The sequence below is a fragment of the Haliaeetus leucocephalus genome, unplaced genomic scaffold, assembly GCF_000737465.1.
Source record: "Haliaeetus leucocephalus isolate CR32 unplaced genomic scaffold, Haliaeetus_leucocephalus-4.0 Scaffold656, whole genome shotgun sequence".
Classification (NCBI taxonomy): Eukaryota; Metazoa; Chordata; class Aves; order Accipitriformes; family Accipitridae; genus Haliaeetus; species Haliaeetus leucocephalus.
The window spans coordinates 13263802-13281166 of record NW_010973092.1 but is presented as its reverse complement, the minus strand read 5'-3'; the positions used below and the strand labels follow the sequence as shown (position 1 = coordinate 13281166).

General features: G+C 47.7%; 1 protein-coding gene across 1 annotated transcript; it reads left to right on the top strand.

The window, feature by feature from the left end:
• The first annotated feature begins 7508 nt into the window (after positions 1-7508).
• C1QTNF2 (C1q and tumor necrosis factor related protein 2) lies at positions 7509-15711 on the top strand. Its single transcript, XM_010579109.1, has 4 exons — positions 7509-7576; positions 9041-9047; positions 13471-13719; positions 15034-15711. Exons 3-4 carry the CDS (start codon positions 13479-13481, stop codon positions 15645-15647), a joined length of 855 nt encoding a protein of 284 aa, XP_010577411.1. The 5' UTR covers positions 7509-7576; positions 9041-9047; positions 13471-13478; the 3' UTR covers positions 15648-15711.
• The last annotated feature ends 1654 nt before the right edge of the window (positions 15712-17365 follow it).

The window sequence follows — 17365 nt, the reverse complement described above, 5'->3', positions numbered from 1 at the left end:
ATAGGCATACTAATTCTGAATGCAGACTTTATTTTATAAGGCTTATAAATCTGACTGCAGACTTTTATTTTATAAAACTTGATTTTAAAATCCTCCTATCGCTTGCAAAAAACATAACCAACTAGTGAGATCAAAGATTTGGGAGTGGAATTGTTAATATAGCCAAGTACTAGAAAGGAGAAACTTTAACGAGTAGAAATCAGCTTTTGCAGAAATTGCTTTTATGTTTTCACAAACAATGTGGATTTAGACAGTCAGAGGGGGAAAAATATTAGGGATATAGTTTTCCTTCCGCTATAGTAGTGACTCTCATTCTAAGTTTCCAGATCGGCTCGTGTCTCGACCTTTCTAAGTTACAGATAATTTCCAGGGAAAACTGCTCTTTTCCACAAGTAATTACATACAATAAACATACATTTAAGTGTCGTGTGTGTGATTTCACAGCTGCTTTGACGATTGAGTATTTTAGCATACATAGTTAATAATGGAAATTCTGCATTAGTCTGCAATGTAGTTCTATATTAAAACTATCTGTGATATTCTCACTGATGATCAAAATTTTAGGTTGAATATTTACTGTGTTCCAGAGATCCTATGATTCTTCTTAGGGCTGTAACATCTGAAGTTCTGGCCAGCATACCTCCAGCTGCAGAGATACCAACTGCTGTTGTCTTGGTCAGTGCCAAGTTCAGTTTGAGGGAAGATGAGATGTCAGAAGGGTCCATGTTATCAGTTCTTGAGCTATTTAGATACCTTTCTAAAAGTAGCTAGAGACTTCGTTCTTTTTAAAGTAGAGGCGGCAATCCAGAAATAACACTGAAAAGAGTGATTTAGAATGAAGAACAAATAATTCACCAGTCTAGGCAGCCTGTAAAGTTCAGTTTTAAACTCTTGTTTCGTGAGTGTTTTTCTTAGTTTCAAGAGAAAAATGGGGAGAGAGTTGAAGGTGTGTGTATTTTAGAAGCCAATATAACACGTTCAGTGCTAGAGGAAGATCTGCTTATTACACGTAAACATACTGAATTCCACCTTAAGTATACTCATGTGGATGGATTTGCTTTTCAATACCTGAAGACATGACTGTAACTTTTCTGGCATGCTGTGTCTCGCTCTGCTAAGAAAGAGCCTATGGGGAAGATGGACCAGTTTCTTCTCTGGTGAAGCAGAAGGCAGCTCCAGGGGAAAAAGCAATTAGTAGCCTTTTATTCAAAATACAGTTCCCTTGAGCTTGTGAATGATACAGAGTAGATCTTGTCTGGATCAGTCTCAACAGTTAAAGGACAAATAAAGCTTAAAACATGTTGTCCTATTTATATCATAAAGGTTAAATGTTAAAGAACATTGTGGATCTGATCATGAGGATTAATTTTCCTCCATCTGCTTCCCCTTGGATTTGGCATGCAATATGACTGTGCATATCCAAAGACTGCTTCCTATTGCACAAGAAGAATTTTTTCCTTTCTAAAATGAGTTTGAAACAAGTTTGTAGGCTAGCTTGGACAAAAATGAACGTACAATGAAAATGAGCATACTTTAGCAGAAGCAGCTGAAGTTGGGAACTCCTGTTTTTCACATGCACAAAGACAGAAGCAAGGTGAGAGGAAATTCCTTAGCCTGGTAACACAGACTAGTCAAATTCTCAAATCATAATACAAGACAGACCCTCCCAGCACAGCCTGGGTAGCTTTCTCTGAATCTTGCCCTTGGCAAATCTCAAAAATTACTTTCTCACCTCCCTTTGTCAACAATTGCTTTGATTGCCTCATTTTTCATCCTGTTGAGTTCTGATTGTCTGAGGCATACTCAAGTCTGCAAACTGAACTAACTCGCCAGCTGATTTGAAGACATTTGCATTTTTAAAACATGTAGATTAAAACATTCTCCTTTATTTTTTGTTGAACAGTTTAGCATTCTGTGTTATCTTTCAAGGCATGCCAGAAGGTAGTTCCTTTACTGTCTCTACATTTCTTTGTAATTGGATCTTTATGGCTTTCCTGAGTGGGTTTGCACACTGTTCTACACGAGTGTAATTGTTTTAGGCTGTTGAGGGATCAGAAAAAAGCAGGAATGATAGCAATTAGTTAAAGATGAAATGAAGCTCAACTTTTAGGAAAAAAAAGAAGAAGAGACAGGATTTTCTGTGCCCACTAGTGCCTAATGCAACCTAGTAACTGCAGTTTTCCGTACCACTTTTGGGTATAACTTAAATTATCCCATTCAGGCCAAAACACCATGCCCTGAATTACATGTAGACAACTCCCCATTGTTCTGTTAGCACTCCTGTTTGCATTTGTTTTGACGGATGCAACAAAGAAATAGACAGAAATATTACTAGAATAATAACAAACTTAAACTAGTTATTTTACATGAAACAAATCTGTTCATGTCTCTTAGGTGACCTAACCAGAACCCCACTGGGGTAGTAGATAGCGATGGTTTTTGCTTCTGCAAAATAGCAGCGCATTTCAGACCTCAGTGGAAAAGAGAATAAAATCACTTTGCCTAAGAAAACCTTGCTTAGTGGACACATTAGCAAACCCCAGATTTCTAACCTACAAAGTCTTAAAAGTAATTCCAGTAATTGCAAAGCATTTTAGAAACAGCCTCCACCCAGCCATTGGTCTGCACTGCATTTGGATCTAAGCACAGTCCTCAGCCCGTTGCTCTATAATCTTCCACCACATCTCTTACAAGTGGGACTTTTTTTCAGATGCGTTTACAGCCTTACCACGTTTGCCTATGCATTTGTTCTCAGTTTTTAATACAAAGCTAGGAACTACAGATTTGGCTCCAACACCACCATCACAGCAGAGTTTTAACCCATTGCTGCTTTTTGTTCACAAGCTGCTAGGACGTATGCTAACAGTGCGTTGGGGAAGTGGATGCTGGAGCGCAAGGCCTGAGGTCGAAGTCTCCTGCTGTGGTGCCCCGTTAGCAAGGCGACCGCTACAGCAGCACGGGTGAAGGAGAAGTTTCCTCGCATTAGCGTTGCTCCTGGTTCTTTCTGGTTGGGAAAGGGTTATGCCATCAGCCTCTGGGCTGCATGAGACCCAAGCTGGGCAAGGAAAATGGTGCCTTCAGCTGGCTTCTGGCTTTGCTCAGGTGTCCCTTCTTGCTTTAACAGGTCTCATTCTGGGCATGTGCAGAAGCAAAAGCACTGGGCTGCAGGTTTCAACATCCAAGAGGCAGCACAGCCCCACAGTATATTCTACTGAGATACTAATATTTTCTCAGTATTTTAAGAATAGCTGAAAGACCTTTTTTAGCACAAGCCAGCGCTAATGCAAAATTCTCTGCTTAGGAAATGGCAGTAGGAGAGGGGATTTTATCTGTAATTGTTACTATCTGCAGAGACTGTCACTGCTCGCACGCAATGTAAGTAATTTTTCATTCATCTCTGGAGGATGCTGCTTTGCCCTGAAGGATGGAGGCACTGGACCATGACGGGGGTAAGTGACATTTGTCACTGGCTTTCCTGGCTTGGGCAAATGCTGCCTGTGTCCCCAGGTACTGGGATTGCTGATGATGATGCTACAGACTCCAGAAGCAGGGCTGGAGTTTTCTGTAGTTTGGGAAATACAAGGCGTTTTTAGAAGAGTCTTTTCCTGTCTAACTATGTTATTAGATACCTAGGCAGGAGCCAATTGTGGCAAGTCAAAAAGATTGCTGAATTTCACTTTGACTTAGAAGGTGCATGAGACAAAAGAAAAAAACCCCAACTTTAACACATCTGCACTGTGCTTGCGGTGGCTCACTGGTGCTTGGGCTGGTTCCCACTTACCTCTTCCTAAAATAATCTCTATTTATTTTTATCTTAATGGGTTAGGACTGCAGTTCCTAAGCAGAGCTAATGGTCTCAAGGGCATCCTTTAAGTTTAAACAGAGATTTGACTCATTTTTATGGGGGCTTTTGGAGAGGGACAATCACTCTCTGAAGACTGCTCACAGACTTCCAAACTCCTTTTAGGCAGGGCAATAAAAATTACTCAAATCACCAGTCCACACTAAGCCAGGAGGCCTGTCAGGTAGAAAAATGCTTTTTCCCTCCCATTAGTATCTCTGAAAAAAAAAACCCCGAACACCTACACTCATCTTTGAAGAAAGGTACGCCTTTATTGCCAGTGCCCAGTGCAATGGGAAGGCTGTATTTTAGGCTGCCTACAGCCTCTGGGTGAACTGCAGCTATTTTGGCATTTGCTGAGTCATTTTATTTGGTTACAAAGTCGTTGCTGCAAGGTCGGCATCTGTAGCGGTGAAACACATTGGCGCTCAGAAGGAAAACAAGGGAAAATCCTTCCTGGCTGGGACGCAGTCCTGTCCTGCAGTCCCGGGGTGGGAGCTGGCGATCGCCCACCTTCGGGCACTCGCGTTTCTCACCCAAAGCGTGTGCACAGGTGATAGCGGAGCTAAATTTACACTTTCTACCCTGTAGGTGCTGGATGAGGCACCTTTCCCTTGCCACACGAGCCATGCATCCCCCCAACACGCTTTCTCTAACGGATGTAAAGCCACGGAGCGTTGTGCTGGGGGAATGCGGGCAGGGGGACAGGACCACGCCAGCCAGGAGCAGCACCCAGCCCGGGGGGAGGCAGCACCTCCCGGGCCGGTGTGGGGGCTACGAGGTCCCCCCGCTCCTACGCGCGTCCCGTGGGGGGCTGCCGAGGTGGACGTCGGCCCGCGGCGGCTCCCTGCACCGCAGCAACAAGCCACCTTCCCTGCCATCCGTGGTGAAAACCGCGTTCGTCACGGCGGGGAGGCTTTTGCTAAAAAGCAGCATGGATGGGACGTGATCTCTTGTAACGCTTCCCTGCAATGTCTAGCTGAAACAAAATGAACCGAGAAGCAAGTCTCAGGGCTGTTCTGTTTCACTGTGAACAGGCAGTTTATTTATTTAACAAAGTGTGCTGCCAAACATGTCCTCCAGCAGAGCTGTCTGGGACCCCGGGTGAGCTCGGCTCGGCGTTGCAGCGCAGACATATTTTCCATCTGCCTGGCAGGAGCTTCCCAGCACTGCCTCTCCCACGTCGCCGAACTAGGTCAGGCTCTTGCTGCCTTCAACACGCTGCGGATCCGGGCACAAAATCACCAGTAACCGCAAATTCCCCAGTCACACCTTGAATTGCCTGGCAGAACTGCTGTATTTTCAAGCATCATTTCATCCCTGGCCCATTTCGCATCCATCCTGACGCCCCGGTGCCCGAGCACAGCTGCCACAGGGCAGGTTCGGGATAAGCATAAGGGCTTTTTCTTCTCAACACCTTTAGTGCCTGAGGAAACTGCTGTGGCTTCCCAGACCCATCCAAGTGGCACCTTGGCAAAGACCTCGGGAAGTTTTCATCTGGTTTCAAAAGAAACCTGAGGCAGGACCCGTGCACGTGCAATGCCTTGAGCCTTTTCGCTGACTCCAGCCCCACACCCGGGCGGGAGAAGCTCTCCAAGAGAACTGGGTTCCTACAAACTTTATGGAAACAGGCTATAAGTAAGAATTTATACTCGACCGATCACCAGAGCTGCCCCAGGGGAGAGCAGCTCTCGGAGCCCATGTCTGGGGGTGTCCCCATCTGCGCTCCCCCCAATGCCACTGGGGCAGTGGGGCTGGGGGCAGCTCTCCACAGGCACGCCAGAGCTCTGCAGCTATATGGCAGCTTTTCTAAAATAGCCCTTACCGGTGAAATTTAAGGTGATGGTTGCATGGGTTTGGGGAGGGGGATTGTTCTCCTGCAGGTTGTTCAATGGCAGGGAACATTGCTGAGCCATCAAGGAGCTGGGGGCCAGGGCGCCGGCTCTGAAGGAGCGCTGCGGGACCATCGGCACAGCACGAGAACAGCCCTGTGCTTCCTCGGCCAAACATTCCCACCCCTCCCAGAAGCAGCTGAACTGGTTACAGCTCACAAAGCAAACTGTATACATACTTCATTTTTACTTTCCCCTCATGTTCCAACAGCAACTGCAGGGGAAAGCTTAAAAAAAACCCCACAACAGCTCCAAAAACGATGAATTCTGGCAGAGTAAGGAATGATACTTCCAGCGTACTCCCAATCATCTGAAAATCTGCACTGAGCAGAAAATATTTACTGGCTGGAGAGCAGCAGGGCAGGATCTGGAGCCCTGCTGCCAAGCACCCGCCTGGTCCCAAGCCCTGTGCAGGATCCTGGCTGGGGCAGAGCAGGAACCACACACCCGCAACCGGGACCCACAGGCTGCGGCCAGGAGCACCAGTGACCCACTCTGGGTGGGTGATGATGGCCCCAGGGCCATCGCTGCCTTCCCGGCAGGGTGATGGGTCCCCCATAACCTCCCACGCTGCCAGCCCAGGCACCCGTGGGGCCAGGCTCTATGTCTGGGTCATCTCACGGCTCCTCTTTAGACTCTACCCACCCCTCCATTAAACAGATGAGTCTGGTCCGTACCAACCAGCATCACAGAGCATCCTGCAACGCGGGGAGGGAGGGAAGGGGTGGGGGGAGCAGGGTCAGGAAACTCTTAAACCCCGTTTGTCTCTCTGCACCTCCCCGGGGGCTGTTAGGGAAGCACTGTCTGTTTTGAGAGTTGTAAGGCATTTGCAAATTCTGGCTTTAATGGGCTGGTGTAAGCCGGGATATCAACCCTGCTCAGAGCTGTAACACCATGACTTGCTGCAGCGGAGAAACAAGAAGGGACAGGGATTTACTGCGACTCAACACTTCTGTGCTGGCAAAGCTGAAGATGAACTCTGGCTTCAGCCACTGCTTCTGGTGTTACTGCCTTACCTTAAGCAATTGCTAGGGGTTTTGTAATTACTTTGCAAGCTTAAAACAAAATCCCAACCCTTTCCAAAGACAGAAGCGTTCCCGCCCTGCCATCCCTATGGCAAAGTCTCTGTGTTTTGTCTCACACATCCACCTGAAGCAGCACCGAGGTATACCCAGTTTCCTCTCAAAACTCCCATTTGCAAAGCTGCTGCTTCACAACGATGTCCTTGAATTAAAGCCTGGAGTGATCTGCCATTACCTGTTTGTCTAAATTGTTTTAGAAGTGAGTTTCCACCGTTAGGACAATATTTGCTTCCCTTGCTAATGCTCCAGGATCAAGCAGCAAAGTTGTTCCCTAGTTTGATCTGTGTTACCCACCCCCTTACAAATTCTGCTTGCACGGGCAGCAGCTACAGCAGAGAGGGGCAGATTCGGTCAGAAACGATCCAGGCAACTCCTGAGCCTTTCATAGAAGACTGCAAGGGAGACAGAGAATGGGAAAAACTCCCCAAGCATCAAAAGCTTTCCAGCCATATGTGCGTAAAAATTTCTTCCTGTGCCACGTGACAGAGGAAGAGGCGCAGACCCATTACACAGTAATAAAAATATGCCTTTGGCAACGTTGAGCCAAAACCTGGAGCTGCTGCAGGAAGCTAGCAATCCGCACAAAAAGGAGTAAAACGTTAACAAAAAAAGGACCGAAGTCTATATCGCACACCTCTCGGAAGGACACTGCTGCAGCAGGACGGGGCTTGGGCTCTGCGCGTGACAGCGATCTGCAGCAAAACATCTGCTTAAAATCGTGTAGGTTTCCAGCGCCTGTCAAGATCTCGCTGAAGAGATTAGTTGTGGTGAGTAGATTCACTTTTCCTTTTTTTTTTTTCTCCCTCCTCTTAACCTTAACTTTGAAAACTTACCAAATAAGGTCTAGATCATTGAGCACTCAGGTTTCCAACGCCTGCACAGGAATCCATAAGGACAACAGTCGCCAGTTAAAGTAAATACTCGAGGAAGGAATCATTCCTCAGACTTCTGCTGGGAGTACCCATTTCGTACAGCTGAAACCGCAGCCTCTCCCTTCGCTCTGGTACCAATCGGCAGTTTTGGCAACGGGGCTTTAGCTCAGGGCTAGGAAAGGTTTGCCACAGGCATCCCTGGCTGCCCAAAGCTGAGATGGTGATGCAGGTTCAGGCACAGAAGATGCATCGCTCTCCTTTATCTCCTTTGACGTTGCTTTGTGCAATAGCAGATAGCAGATCAAACTCATATCTGGTATAAACTACTTCACTGGCTTATATCAGAAATGAAATACATCCATTTCAGCTGCTGTCACCGGTGGCACACCTTATTTTATCTCAATCAGCCCCGCACTCCCACGGGTTCCTTGTGCCCTGGGGACTCTGCAGGGCAACCACCAGAGCTGAGAATTAGGCTCATGGGGATAATGATTATTTTGAAGACTAATTAAGAAGCCTTGAGGTATGCTGGGAAATTGTGAAGCAGGAAGATGGTTGTTTTGTTTAAGAAAGCCTCAAATATTGAAAGTAAACAGAGTAGAAAGTCACAGTCGTTCATTTGCTGCTGGGTCCCCTTTTGGGCTATCAGACCATCCTGCTCCTCCCTCCCACCGAGCAGCAATTGCCCCCAGACTCTCTCCTCTTCTCTTCTCTCCCCCACTGCACTTTTCCTCCCCATGGGTGGGCACACGCCACCACCGCATGGCACAGGACGGCTTCCCTGGCCAAAAATCACCATCCGGCCACCGCACGTGCCAACAAACCACCCCAAGTCTGGCAAACCCTCAGGGATTTTCCCTCTGACGCGAGTTCAGCCCAGCTGCCCTGTGAGCACCAGAAAGTACAACTGGTCCTTCGCGCCTGGGACTCGCTCTTACAGGCAAAAGCTTTTCTTAGAGAAACACCTTTTTAAATGCATATAGATCTGTAGAATCGGTCTGGCTTCTTAACTGTGGAGCGATTCAGGAAGCTCACCTGCAGCAGGGCTGGGACGAGGGTGGTTGCGCAGAGGCTTGAAGGAGCCACGCGGAGCAGGGATGTCGTGGCAGCCGAAGCTGGAGGGGAGACATGGCCAGAGATGTGTCCCCCAGGCTCCTGCCTGTGAGGCACCTCTGGCAGCAGCAAGCCCACCCCACGCTGCAGCGGCCAGCAGAAACGGGAGCTGCAGGTCAGGACGGGGGGGCTGCACGGGGCCCCGTGGGGACACAGCTCCTAGGGACAGGGGCTTTCTGGTGACAGAGCCGTGCGCTGTAGCTCCGGCAACAAGGAGCGTGCACAGAAAAGCTGTTGGAGAGCCTGGGTTTGCAGTCCCCCTGCACAGATGCTCCATGCGCTACAGAAGTTCGTGGGATGCTGGGGTTTCAGCATGGAGGGGTCAGGTTCAAATCCTGCTGAGCGTGAGTGTCCGCTTCAGACAGGCTGGTTGGGGCAGCTGGGGAGTCAGGCAGCCCACCCACCCACTCCCAGCTTTTCTTGATCCTGAGCAAAGCTGAGCCCTGGTCTCCCCTCCCCGCTCCCCGCGGCAGGGAGACCCGGGGCACGGGGCAGCCTCTGCCAAGGGCCCGAGCTCCAGCAGGAAGAGAAGGACCCACCGAAGTGACAAGCGATGACAACAGAATGTCCTACAACAGAAAGGGGGTGTCACGTAAAGGCCACGGGGCAGAGTCAGAGCAGCCCGTTTCAGACACTTTTTTGCTTTGAGTCATTCATTACATTTTGTTACGTCATTATAGTGAAGGCCCTTAAACGTGTGGCTCGTTACGAAGAGAGAAGCCAGTAAATGCTCGGCCCTGCATGTACCATGCTTGAAAATCAGAGATGCTCTGTCTTTACTGCTTTATTTGTCCTGAGATATTTTCTATAAAGGTGTGTTCAAGCTCTAAGTTTCAGGAGTGAACATTTTCCAAAATCATCCCCTTCCTGGTTTGCTTCCTGACAAGTATTCCCCAAAATTACCCAGTGGGGATCCACAGCGCAGTATTACAGACTACATTGATCGGACCCACAGCAGCAATTCCCATTGATTCAGCTGAAGGACACAGGGAGTCATTGCCTCTCAAACCCAGCTGATTGACACGTGTCACTCCACCTGTCTGCCTCACCCTGCTACCTCAGGGCCTGGCCAGCCATGCCTATGCTGTAGACACCTGAGCTACCTTGTTTAAGTGAAGATGGTCCACTTTCTCTTCCCGTGCTGAAATCAGTGCCCGATACTGGTGTGCTCTCCCCGGGTGCTGAAGAGCCGAACATTTGCATTTCAGTGGCACGTACAAACTCCAGCCACGCTCGGTCAGACGATGGAGGATCTCCTCTCCTCTCCTCCCTAAGCAGTCCTCCACCACGTTTCAGCTCTCATAACCCCCTGGGCACAGTGCACACTCCCGCACAACAGGCATCAGTCATGACCAAAAAGTCTCCAAACCCCTATTATCAAAGACATTAATTAAAATGTCATTAGAAAAGTAAGACCTCAGCTGAAACCGTGCTGCATGGCCTCCAGTGCCAGGCCTGCCGCCCGTACTGTGAAGAGGAAAGATGCTGATCTGTTTCCAATTTGCTTTTTGGAGCTCATCATACGTTCTACATCGAGAAGCAATTTTCCTTTTAAGGTGGAACAGCATGAGGTTTGTTTTCTTTCAAAGAGATTTCTTTAAGAGGTTATTTATAGATCCTCTTGTGAATGTGACTGTGCTTTGCATCCCACACGCACTGCTGTGATGTGGGATTAAATGTTCTTGTGGAGCTGTTAATTAACACCAACTCAGGAGCTGTGCCAGAGCATGGCTCCAGGTAGCGGAATATTGCCCGTCTATCTAAGTACCGGTACTACTAACCTCCCAGCCTCGGGGTATTTTGTGTCTGCCATTTTTTATCCCATCAGGTCAACTAGCTGGGTTGTCTGAAGGTAATAGAAGTACTTATGGTAAGAAACTTTAAGAGAAGGAGCTGCCCTCCTACCCTGTGCTTCCGCTTGCCTGTTTCTTCTCTACATGAAGCAGTTCCAGCTTTTTTCCAGGTTATGCTCCCCAGTGACATTTTTCCTTGCCACAACTTATTAGTGTCATCCAGCTCCAGACACCTCTTACTTTTCTTCTGTGGTTACTGGGAAGCAGGGATGTAGCTTTCCTTGGGAACTCCCCACTCCGCAGGCATTTTAACATTTTGTTTCCCTTTCCACGAACTGAGAAGCCTTTATTCAACTGTTCGCATTAATACTTGTTGGTGATTTCTGTCTCACAAGGCCATTAAACTGATAACTTTCACCAGCAGCAAATAAACTTAGATATAAGAAAATCAAAAGAGAGCTGAAGAACAAAATGGCTTAGCAGCCAAATCCAGCCCGGAGATCAGTTTTGCATTTCCCACTCCTCTGCGTGTTCTTAATTATACATATCACAGAACTGGGGGGCTCCTACCCAGCATTGATATGTAGCATATTGCTCGCTGGATTTAGAACATGTAATATGCATTTCCACCCCCTTCAGGAGCCAATACCAGGATGAGAGTGCTAAGGCCAACGTGAAATTTATACAGTACATTAAGCATCTTATTTCCAGTGCACAAGCTAAACATAACACTACTGGGGAGATGCTAAAGCCTCCCAGTATTCAAGTTAATGCCAAGCAGGACCTTGCCTGACCAAAAGGCCACTGACAGATTGAAAGGTCTGGGATGTCCCAGCTCATCTTCTATTGCATCTGTGTTTAACTACAAATTTGCTTCAGCACCAAAGCTTGAAGAAATATGTGAAAGGCAGTTTGCTTGCTTTTCAATTCTCGCTTATATTCTGTATTTTGTTAGCAGGACTTCAGGATGTGACAAGAAGAAAGCCCATGCAAGCAGGTGATTCTTGTAAAACTTTTAACCCCCTACCATCAGAGGTAGCTGTAATAAGAGAAAAGACTAAATTTCGTAGGAGTCTTTTCCATCAGATAAGGGTGGGCACCTCTTAGCCTGGGGGTAGGAGTTGTATCAAAGTGATACATGGCTAATTCCTTAAAAAAAAAATAAAAAAAAAATCCTTTGGCTTTAGCTTGATCTCTCCTAATCAAAGAGCTAGCGAACAAACAGCGAACCAGCACAGATTTGTATGGGGCAGTTTCAGGCTTCACGTCTCATCTCTCCAAGGGCTACTCCAGCTACAGAAGCTGAAAGAAAGAAATTGGGCCAGGGGATGCCTTTCATCCCCCCACCAGCTTGTTCCCATATTCATACAGCTGGGAAAGAGCCCGACTCCATCAGCGTGTCCCCTCAGCCCATGGTCAGTGCCCACCAGGGAGCTGCTGGGGAGCTGGTGGCCATGGCCATAACCTCCCTCACTGGCAGAGCAAAGGGAGGAAAAAATCCTCAGCCCGGGCATGGGGAGGCCTTCTGTTCTGGGGAGGGGATAGCAGGAGCACCTTTACCCATGGGTAGTCAGAAACTGATCCCATAGGGGAAATTCTCTTTTCTACTATATAAGTAACTATGTGTAGAACCCATTTTAAATGCTTGTAATACCCACAGTCTTGAGTGGGTCATGCATGGAGGTGGGCTTTTGTCAGTCAGCCTGATTTTGAGCATCTTCTCTAAGCTGCTGATGCATCTAAGCACTATTTCAAGATGCGGTGGAGTTACTTAGGAGTTGCACATGGAGCATAGCTATTTGCAAACAGCACAACGTGCAGACATCCAGAGGGATATTTTACTGTATAATAACTGCTCTGTATCATTAGCAGGTTCATGGAAATAGCTTTATTCCAGAAATTATTTTCTATCAGTATCTCCCCAGTCAGGAGTGGAGTAAGACAAGCCCAGGAGGCTCAGCCTCCTGTCGTGAATGAAGGCAGAGCCTGGGATGCTCCAAAAAAAAGCCCTTGAGGTTTGCTATACTTAAAGCAATGGCTCGCTTTACAGAGCCAGGAGACAAACAACGGCTGGGGTTTTAACAGTTACCGATCTTTCCAAGGTGAATGTTAGTAACAAACATAAAGACTGAGCTATTGCCCCCCCAGAGAGGTAGGTCAGCACGGCAAGAGGTTAGAAAACCACCTGCAGCCGGGCTGGTGACGGCTGCGGGGGGGACTGCACCCCGACACTGAGCCAGAGACTTGGCCGGTGGTTCGGCTGCAGGTTCGGCTGCAGGTTGTGCAGTGCCGCGCGGCCGAGCTGCAGCGAGGAACGGGACAGTCTCAGCTAGCCAAGAGGCTCAATTCGTACTGGCAGACAAAATGCAGTAAGGACTGCCTTGGCCCAAAACCTCCACAAGCCCGTCTTCTAACATCAGCCCTGCATCACACGATGGGTTTTGTGCTTGGTAAGAAACCCCAGTGACCCAGCCGCAGGGCAGGTCTTATTGGGGAAGTTGACACCAAAACCCTTTCTCCTGCCTCCGCTCTGATCGTCCCGAGCAGCTGCTTTCTGCACCCCTCTGCCATCGCTACTTGTGTTTCAGGGGAAAGGAGGCCCAGGGAACAAACAAAACGACAGATGGCCACAGATACAGACTTAGAGAAGAGCGAGTTTGAAAACAGTATTGGTGAGACCCAGAAAATTCCATGAACCAAATCCTTGAATTCATGTCACACCAAAACAAACAGCTCCCCCACCCTGTCAAAAAAAGCCCAATTACCTCCCATTTTCATGCAAGTCTACACAATACACCGTCCCGACAGAGGGACACGGCCGTACCCACACGTGCCGGCTACCACACATAACAGCCACGTCCCGTCTCCTTTTTACAGGCTGCGCCATGATCTCCGCTGTCCTCCTCCTCTGGACCGTGCCCTGTGTGGCAAACCACATCCTCGGGGGCTTTGTCAAGGGAACGCTGCAGGAAGGTCCCCAGCTGGCGTGCAGCCTGCCCGGACCCCCCGGGCCACCCGGCCCCCCCGGCGCACCCGGGGCTCCAGGGACGGTGGGCAGGATGGGCTTCCCGGGCAAAGATGGCAAGGACGGCAAGGACGGGGATAAAGGCGAGCACGGCGATGAAGGTAAGAGAAAAGCGCTTCGTAACACAGGGGTAAAATGTAAAAGCAATAGTGCAACAGCCCAGTTAACAGCAACCTGTCACCCCGAATGGGAGCCCCGGGACAGACGACATCTCATAGGAAACTCTTCTAGAAATTTCCACTCTCCCTCCTCCAACATCTCACAATTGTCAGCTCCCACCAGGGGGGTTCAGACTCACAGTATTTGCTGATAGCATCTTGCTGTATGCAATTCCTATTGGCTTCATTTTGTTATGAAGTGAGATTTGCCCTGTTCTGATATATGCTGTCTAGACGAGACAAAGCGGTGGTCTCCGACTCCTGCTTTCAAGCAAAACAGGCGAAAAAATTAAGTACTTGCTCCCTGGAGCGCTCCAGCTGGGTGACAGGCACTGTTCTGAACATGCTTAATCTAAACCAAAGCAAACAAACTTTCTTTAATCCTGAGATGGGGCTGTCCTTTAGATCCAGCCTTACAGTCAGCAAGCATCAAGACCAGCTACGGTGAGAAAACAGTGATTTCCCGTTGCCACACTAGAGTGCACTCCTGATTCAGCGTAACACCAGCGTGCCAAAGCTGCAACTTACTCTCTTCTCCTACCCCCAAACCAGGGAATCTGGAGAACAGGTTTTCAAGCACAGCTGCATTTAAATATGCTACAGCAGGTCAAGAGATGGGGTATAAATCGCCATGAATTTGTCTTGTATCAGACACTGCTGCAATCAGCACTAATCAGTGGTTTCGGCATCACTGTAACATCCCAACTCGCTTCCCACCTCAAGGCAGTCCCTGCACCAGGTGTCTTCTGGTTCACGACCAATTCATCCCCCAGCTAGAGTGGGATTTTTACTACACCTTGAATTTATTATTTTTTTTTAAACAACAGTTTCACATTAAATGTGAAAAAAAATGAGACAAGAGATTAAAAGTACTCCCATCTGCTCAAAGCAAGGTTCCAAAAGCTTCACAAACCTGTCCCACTCCTGAAAAAAACAAACATTTAAAGCTTGCTCTTGGCTAGCTTTATAATTAATTACTTCTTTTTCTCAAGTGAGCCAGATAATTGAACCAGCCTTTTGGTCCTTAAAAGGGACAGACTGTCCTGGTCCCAAGTCCCATTGTTATCATGCCAACTACCTACCTGACATAGTTAGTCAGTCCTGACAGATGCCCAGCCCCAGGTGGTATTTCATCGGGATTCTCACCAGCAATGTTTTTCTCCTAAATGAAAATATACTGCTGCAACAATACAACCCCTTTACACTTGCCGTATCATCTCTTTCACTGAAAAATTTACAAGGTTATTTGTCTTCTAGGTCCACAAGGCAGAACAGGAAACCCCGGCAAGCCAGGACCAAAGGGGAAAGCAGGAGCTATCGGCAAGGCAGGCCCACGAGGGCCCAAGGGTTTAAAGGGTAATCCTGGGAAAAATGGGGCACCGGGAAAGAAAGGGCCCAAAGGGAACAAGGGCGAGACCGGGATGCCAGGACCCTGCACCTGTAATGCCAACAAAGCCAAATCTGCCTTCTCCGTGGCAGTCTCAAAGAGCTACCCAAGGGAAAGGCTGCCCATCAAATTTGACAGGATCCTGATGAACGAGGGAGGACATTACAATGCCTCCAGCGGGAAATTTATATGCAGCATCCCAGGTATTTACTACTTCACTTATGATATCACTTTGGCCAACAAACATTTGGCCATTGGCTTGGTCCACAACGGGCAGTACCGGATCAAGACTTTTGATGCCAACACTGGGAATCATGACGTTGCCTCTGGATCAACCATCCTTTCTCTGAAGCAGGAGGATGAGGTATGGCTGCAGATCTTTTACTCAGAACAAAATGGGCTCTTTTATGATCCCTATTGGACAGACAGCTTATTTACTGGCTTCCTGATATATCCTGATCAAGATTATCTCAATGAAATATAGGATGACAAACTAGCCTATGGGAAAAAATAGGAAATGCATGAGACCTCAGTCCAGCAAAGTGTAGCCTGTACATGGACATGTGTGGGATTATCATATGATTCCACATTTTTGGCGCTAACAGCCTGTATTGGCTATTTAGATATCTACTTGATGTCACCAACTAGTCCACAGGGTACCAGGACCAGCAGGACTCACCTTTAAGCAGCCTCATGAATCTCTAAATCTCAAAGCCACCCATTATGTTTTCCCTGGTGATTCCAACATGCCATGGACACGTAACTCAAATACTGGTGCAGAATGCTTTGATTATTATATTATTATTCTAAAGCTTGGAAACCAACAACCATTGCCTGAAAGCTGGGCTCAGAAGTGCCACTGATGCTGGAGATGGTATCACTGCGTCTCCTCCCTCTACACCCCATAATAATAATAATCCTTGTTAATATAGAGTTACACTTTACCAGCTACTTAAGAGTCAGAAAGCTGTCAGCTAAAGTTATAAAAGTAGCTCTCAGCCTCATCAAAGCAGCACTAATAAGCAAAGGCATCTGGTCTAAATAGGAAATGACACAAAAGAGAGATCTCACTTCAAAGGTTAAAGGTAAGACTCCTCGTAAGACACAAGCTGTTGCACTGAGCACCACTGGCATTTCTCAGATTTCAGCCTCGATATACCAGCACTGGAGTCCTGCATCTGGTTTCAGACAAGCGTTGGTAACGACCAGAGCCTAAACTGGACTGTGCAAGCCAAATACCTGTCGGCCTCCAAGCCATGGTGGAGGATGAACTTTACAGATAAGACTCAACTGTCAAAGACAGCATAAACCTTCACTCCAGAAACAGATTCATTAATAACCCCCTTCCGTCATCCCTGGCAGCTTTTGCTGGAAGAAGATAGAATCATAGAATCATTTAGGTTGGAAAAGACCTTTAAGATCATTGAGTCCAACCATCAACCATGCCCCCTAAACCATGTCCTGAAGTGCCTTGTCTACACACTTTTTTAATACCTCCAGGGATGGTGACTCAACCACTTCCCTAGGCAGCCTGTTCCAATGCTTGACAACCCTTTTGGTGAAGAAATTTTTCCTCTCCTGGCACAACTTGAGGCTGTTTTCTCTCATCCTGTCACTTGTTAATTGGGAGAAGAGACCAACACCCCCCTCACTACACCCTCCTTTCAGGTAGTTGTAGAGAGCGATAAGGTCTCCCCTCAGCCTCCTTTTCTCCAGGCTAAACAGCCCCAGCTCCCTCAGCTGCTCCTCATAAGACTTGTGCTCCAGGCCCCTCACCAGCTTATACTTGTGCTGCTGCTGAGATCCTCCTCAAGGGCTTAATGCTACAGCTAGACTACAGCTTAACTGCTGCTTTGCTTTTTTGATGTTGTATGTCAAATATTACAGATGCTCCAAAATCAGTGTTTTGGTTCTGAACTGTATGGAAAAAAACCCAGAAAACTCAAAAGCTGAACTTCTGCTCAGCTGAGCTTTTTGCTTTTGCTAAGCAGAGCTTAGCAATTTTTTTTTTTCCTCCTCTGTATCAGCTAATACAGGGACATGCTCCAAAATGGTTTGCTATTACCAGAGCAAAGAGTTCTCCTGCTATAAAGCCTCTCAGTCCAGCTACCTTGCCCGGGGTGTCCAATGCTCCTGTAACACAGAGGTCTCTGTCTCAGGAGCCAGATGGAAGGAGTCTCTCCCTTGCTGTCAGATACATCT

What these genes read in the sequence shown, in the direction of transcription:
- C1QTNF2 (XM_010579109.1), top strand. Translation starts at nt 13,479, where the DNA reads ATGATCTCCGCTGTCCTCCTCCTCTGGACCGTGCCCTGTGTGGCAAAC. An exon ending in AGGCGAGCACGGCGATGAAG is followed by an intron (nt 13,720 to 15,033) that starts GTAAGAGAAAAG and finishes TTTGTCTTCTAG; the next exon opens with GTCCACAAGGCAGAACAGGA.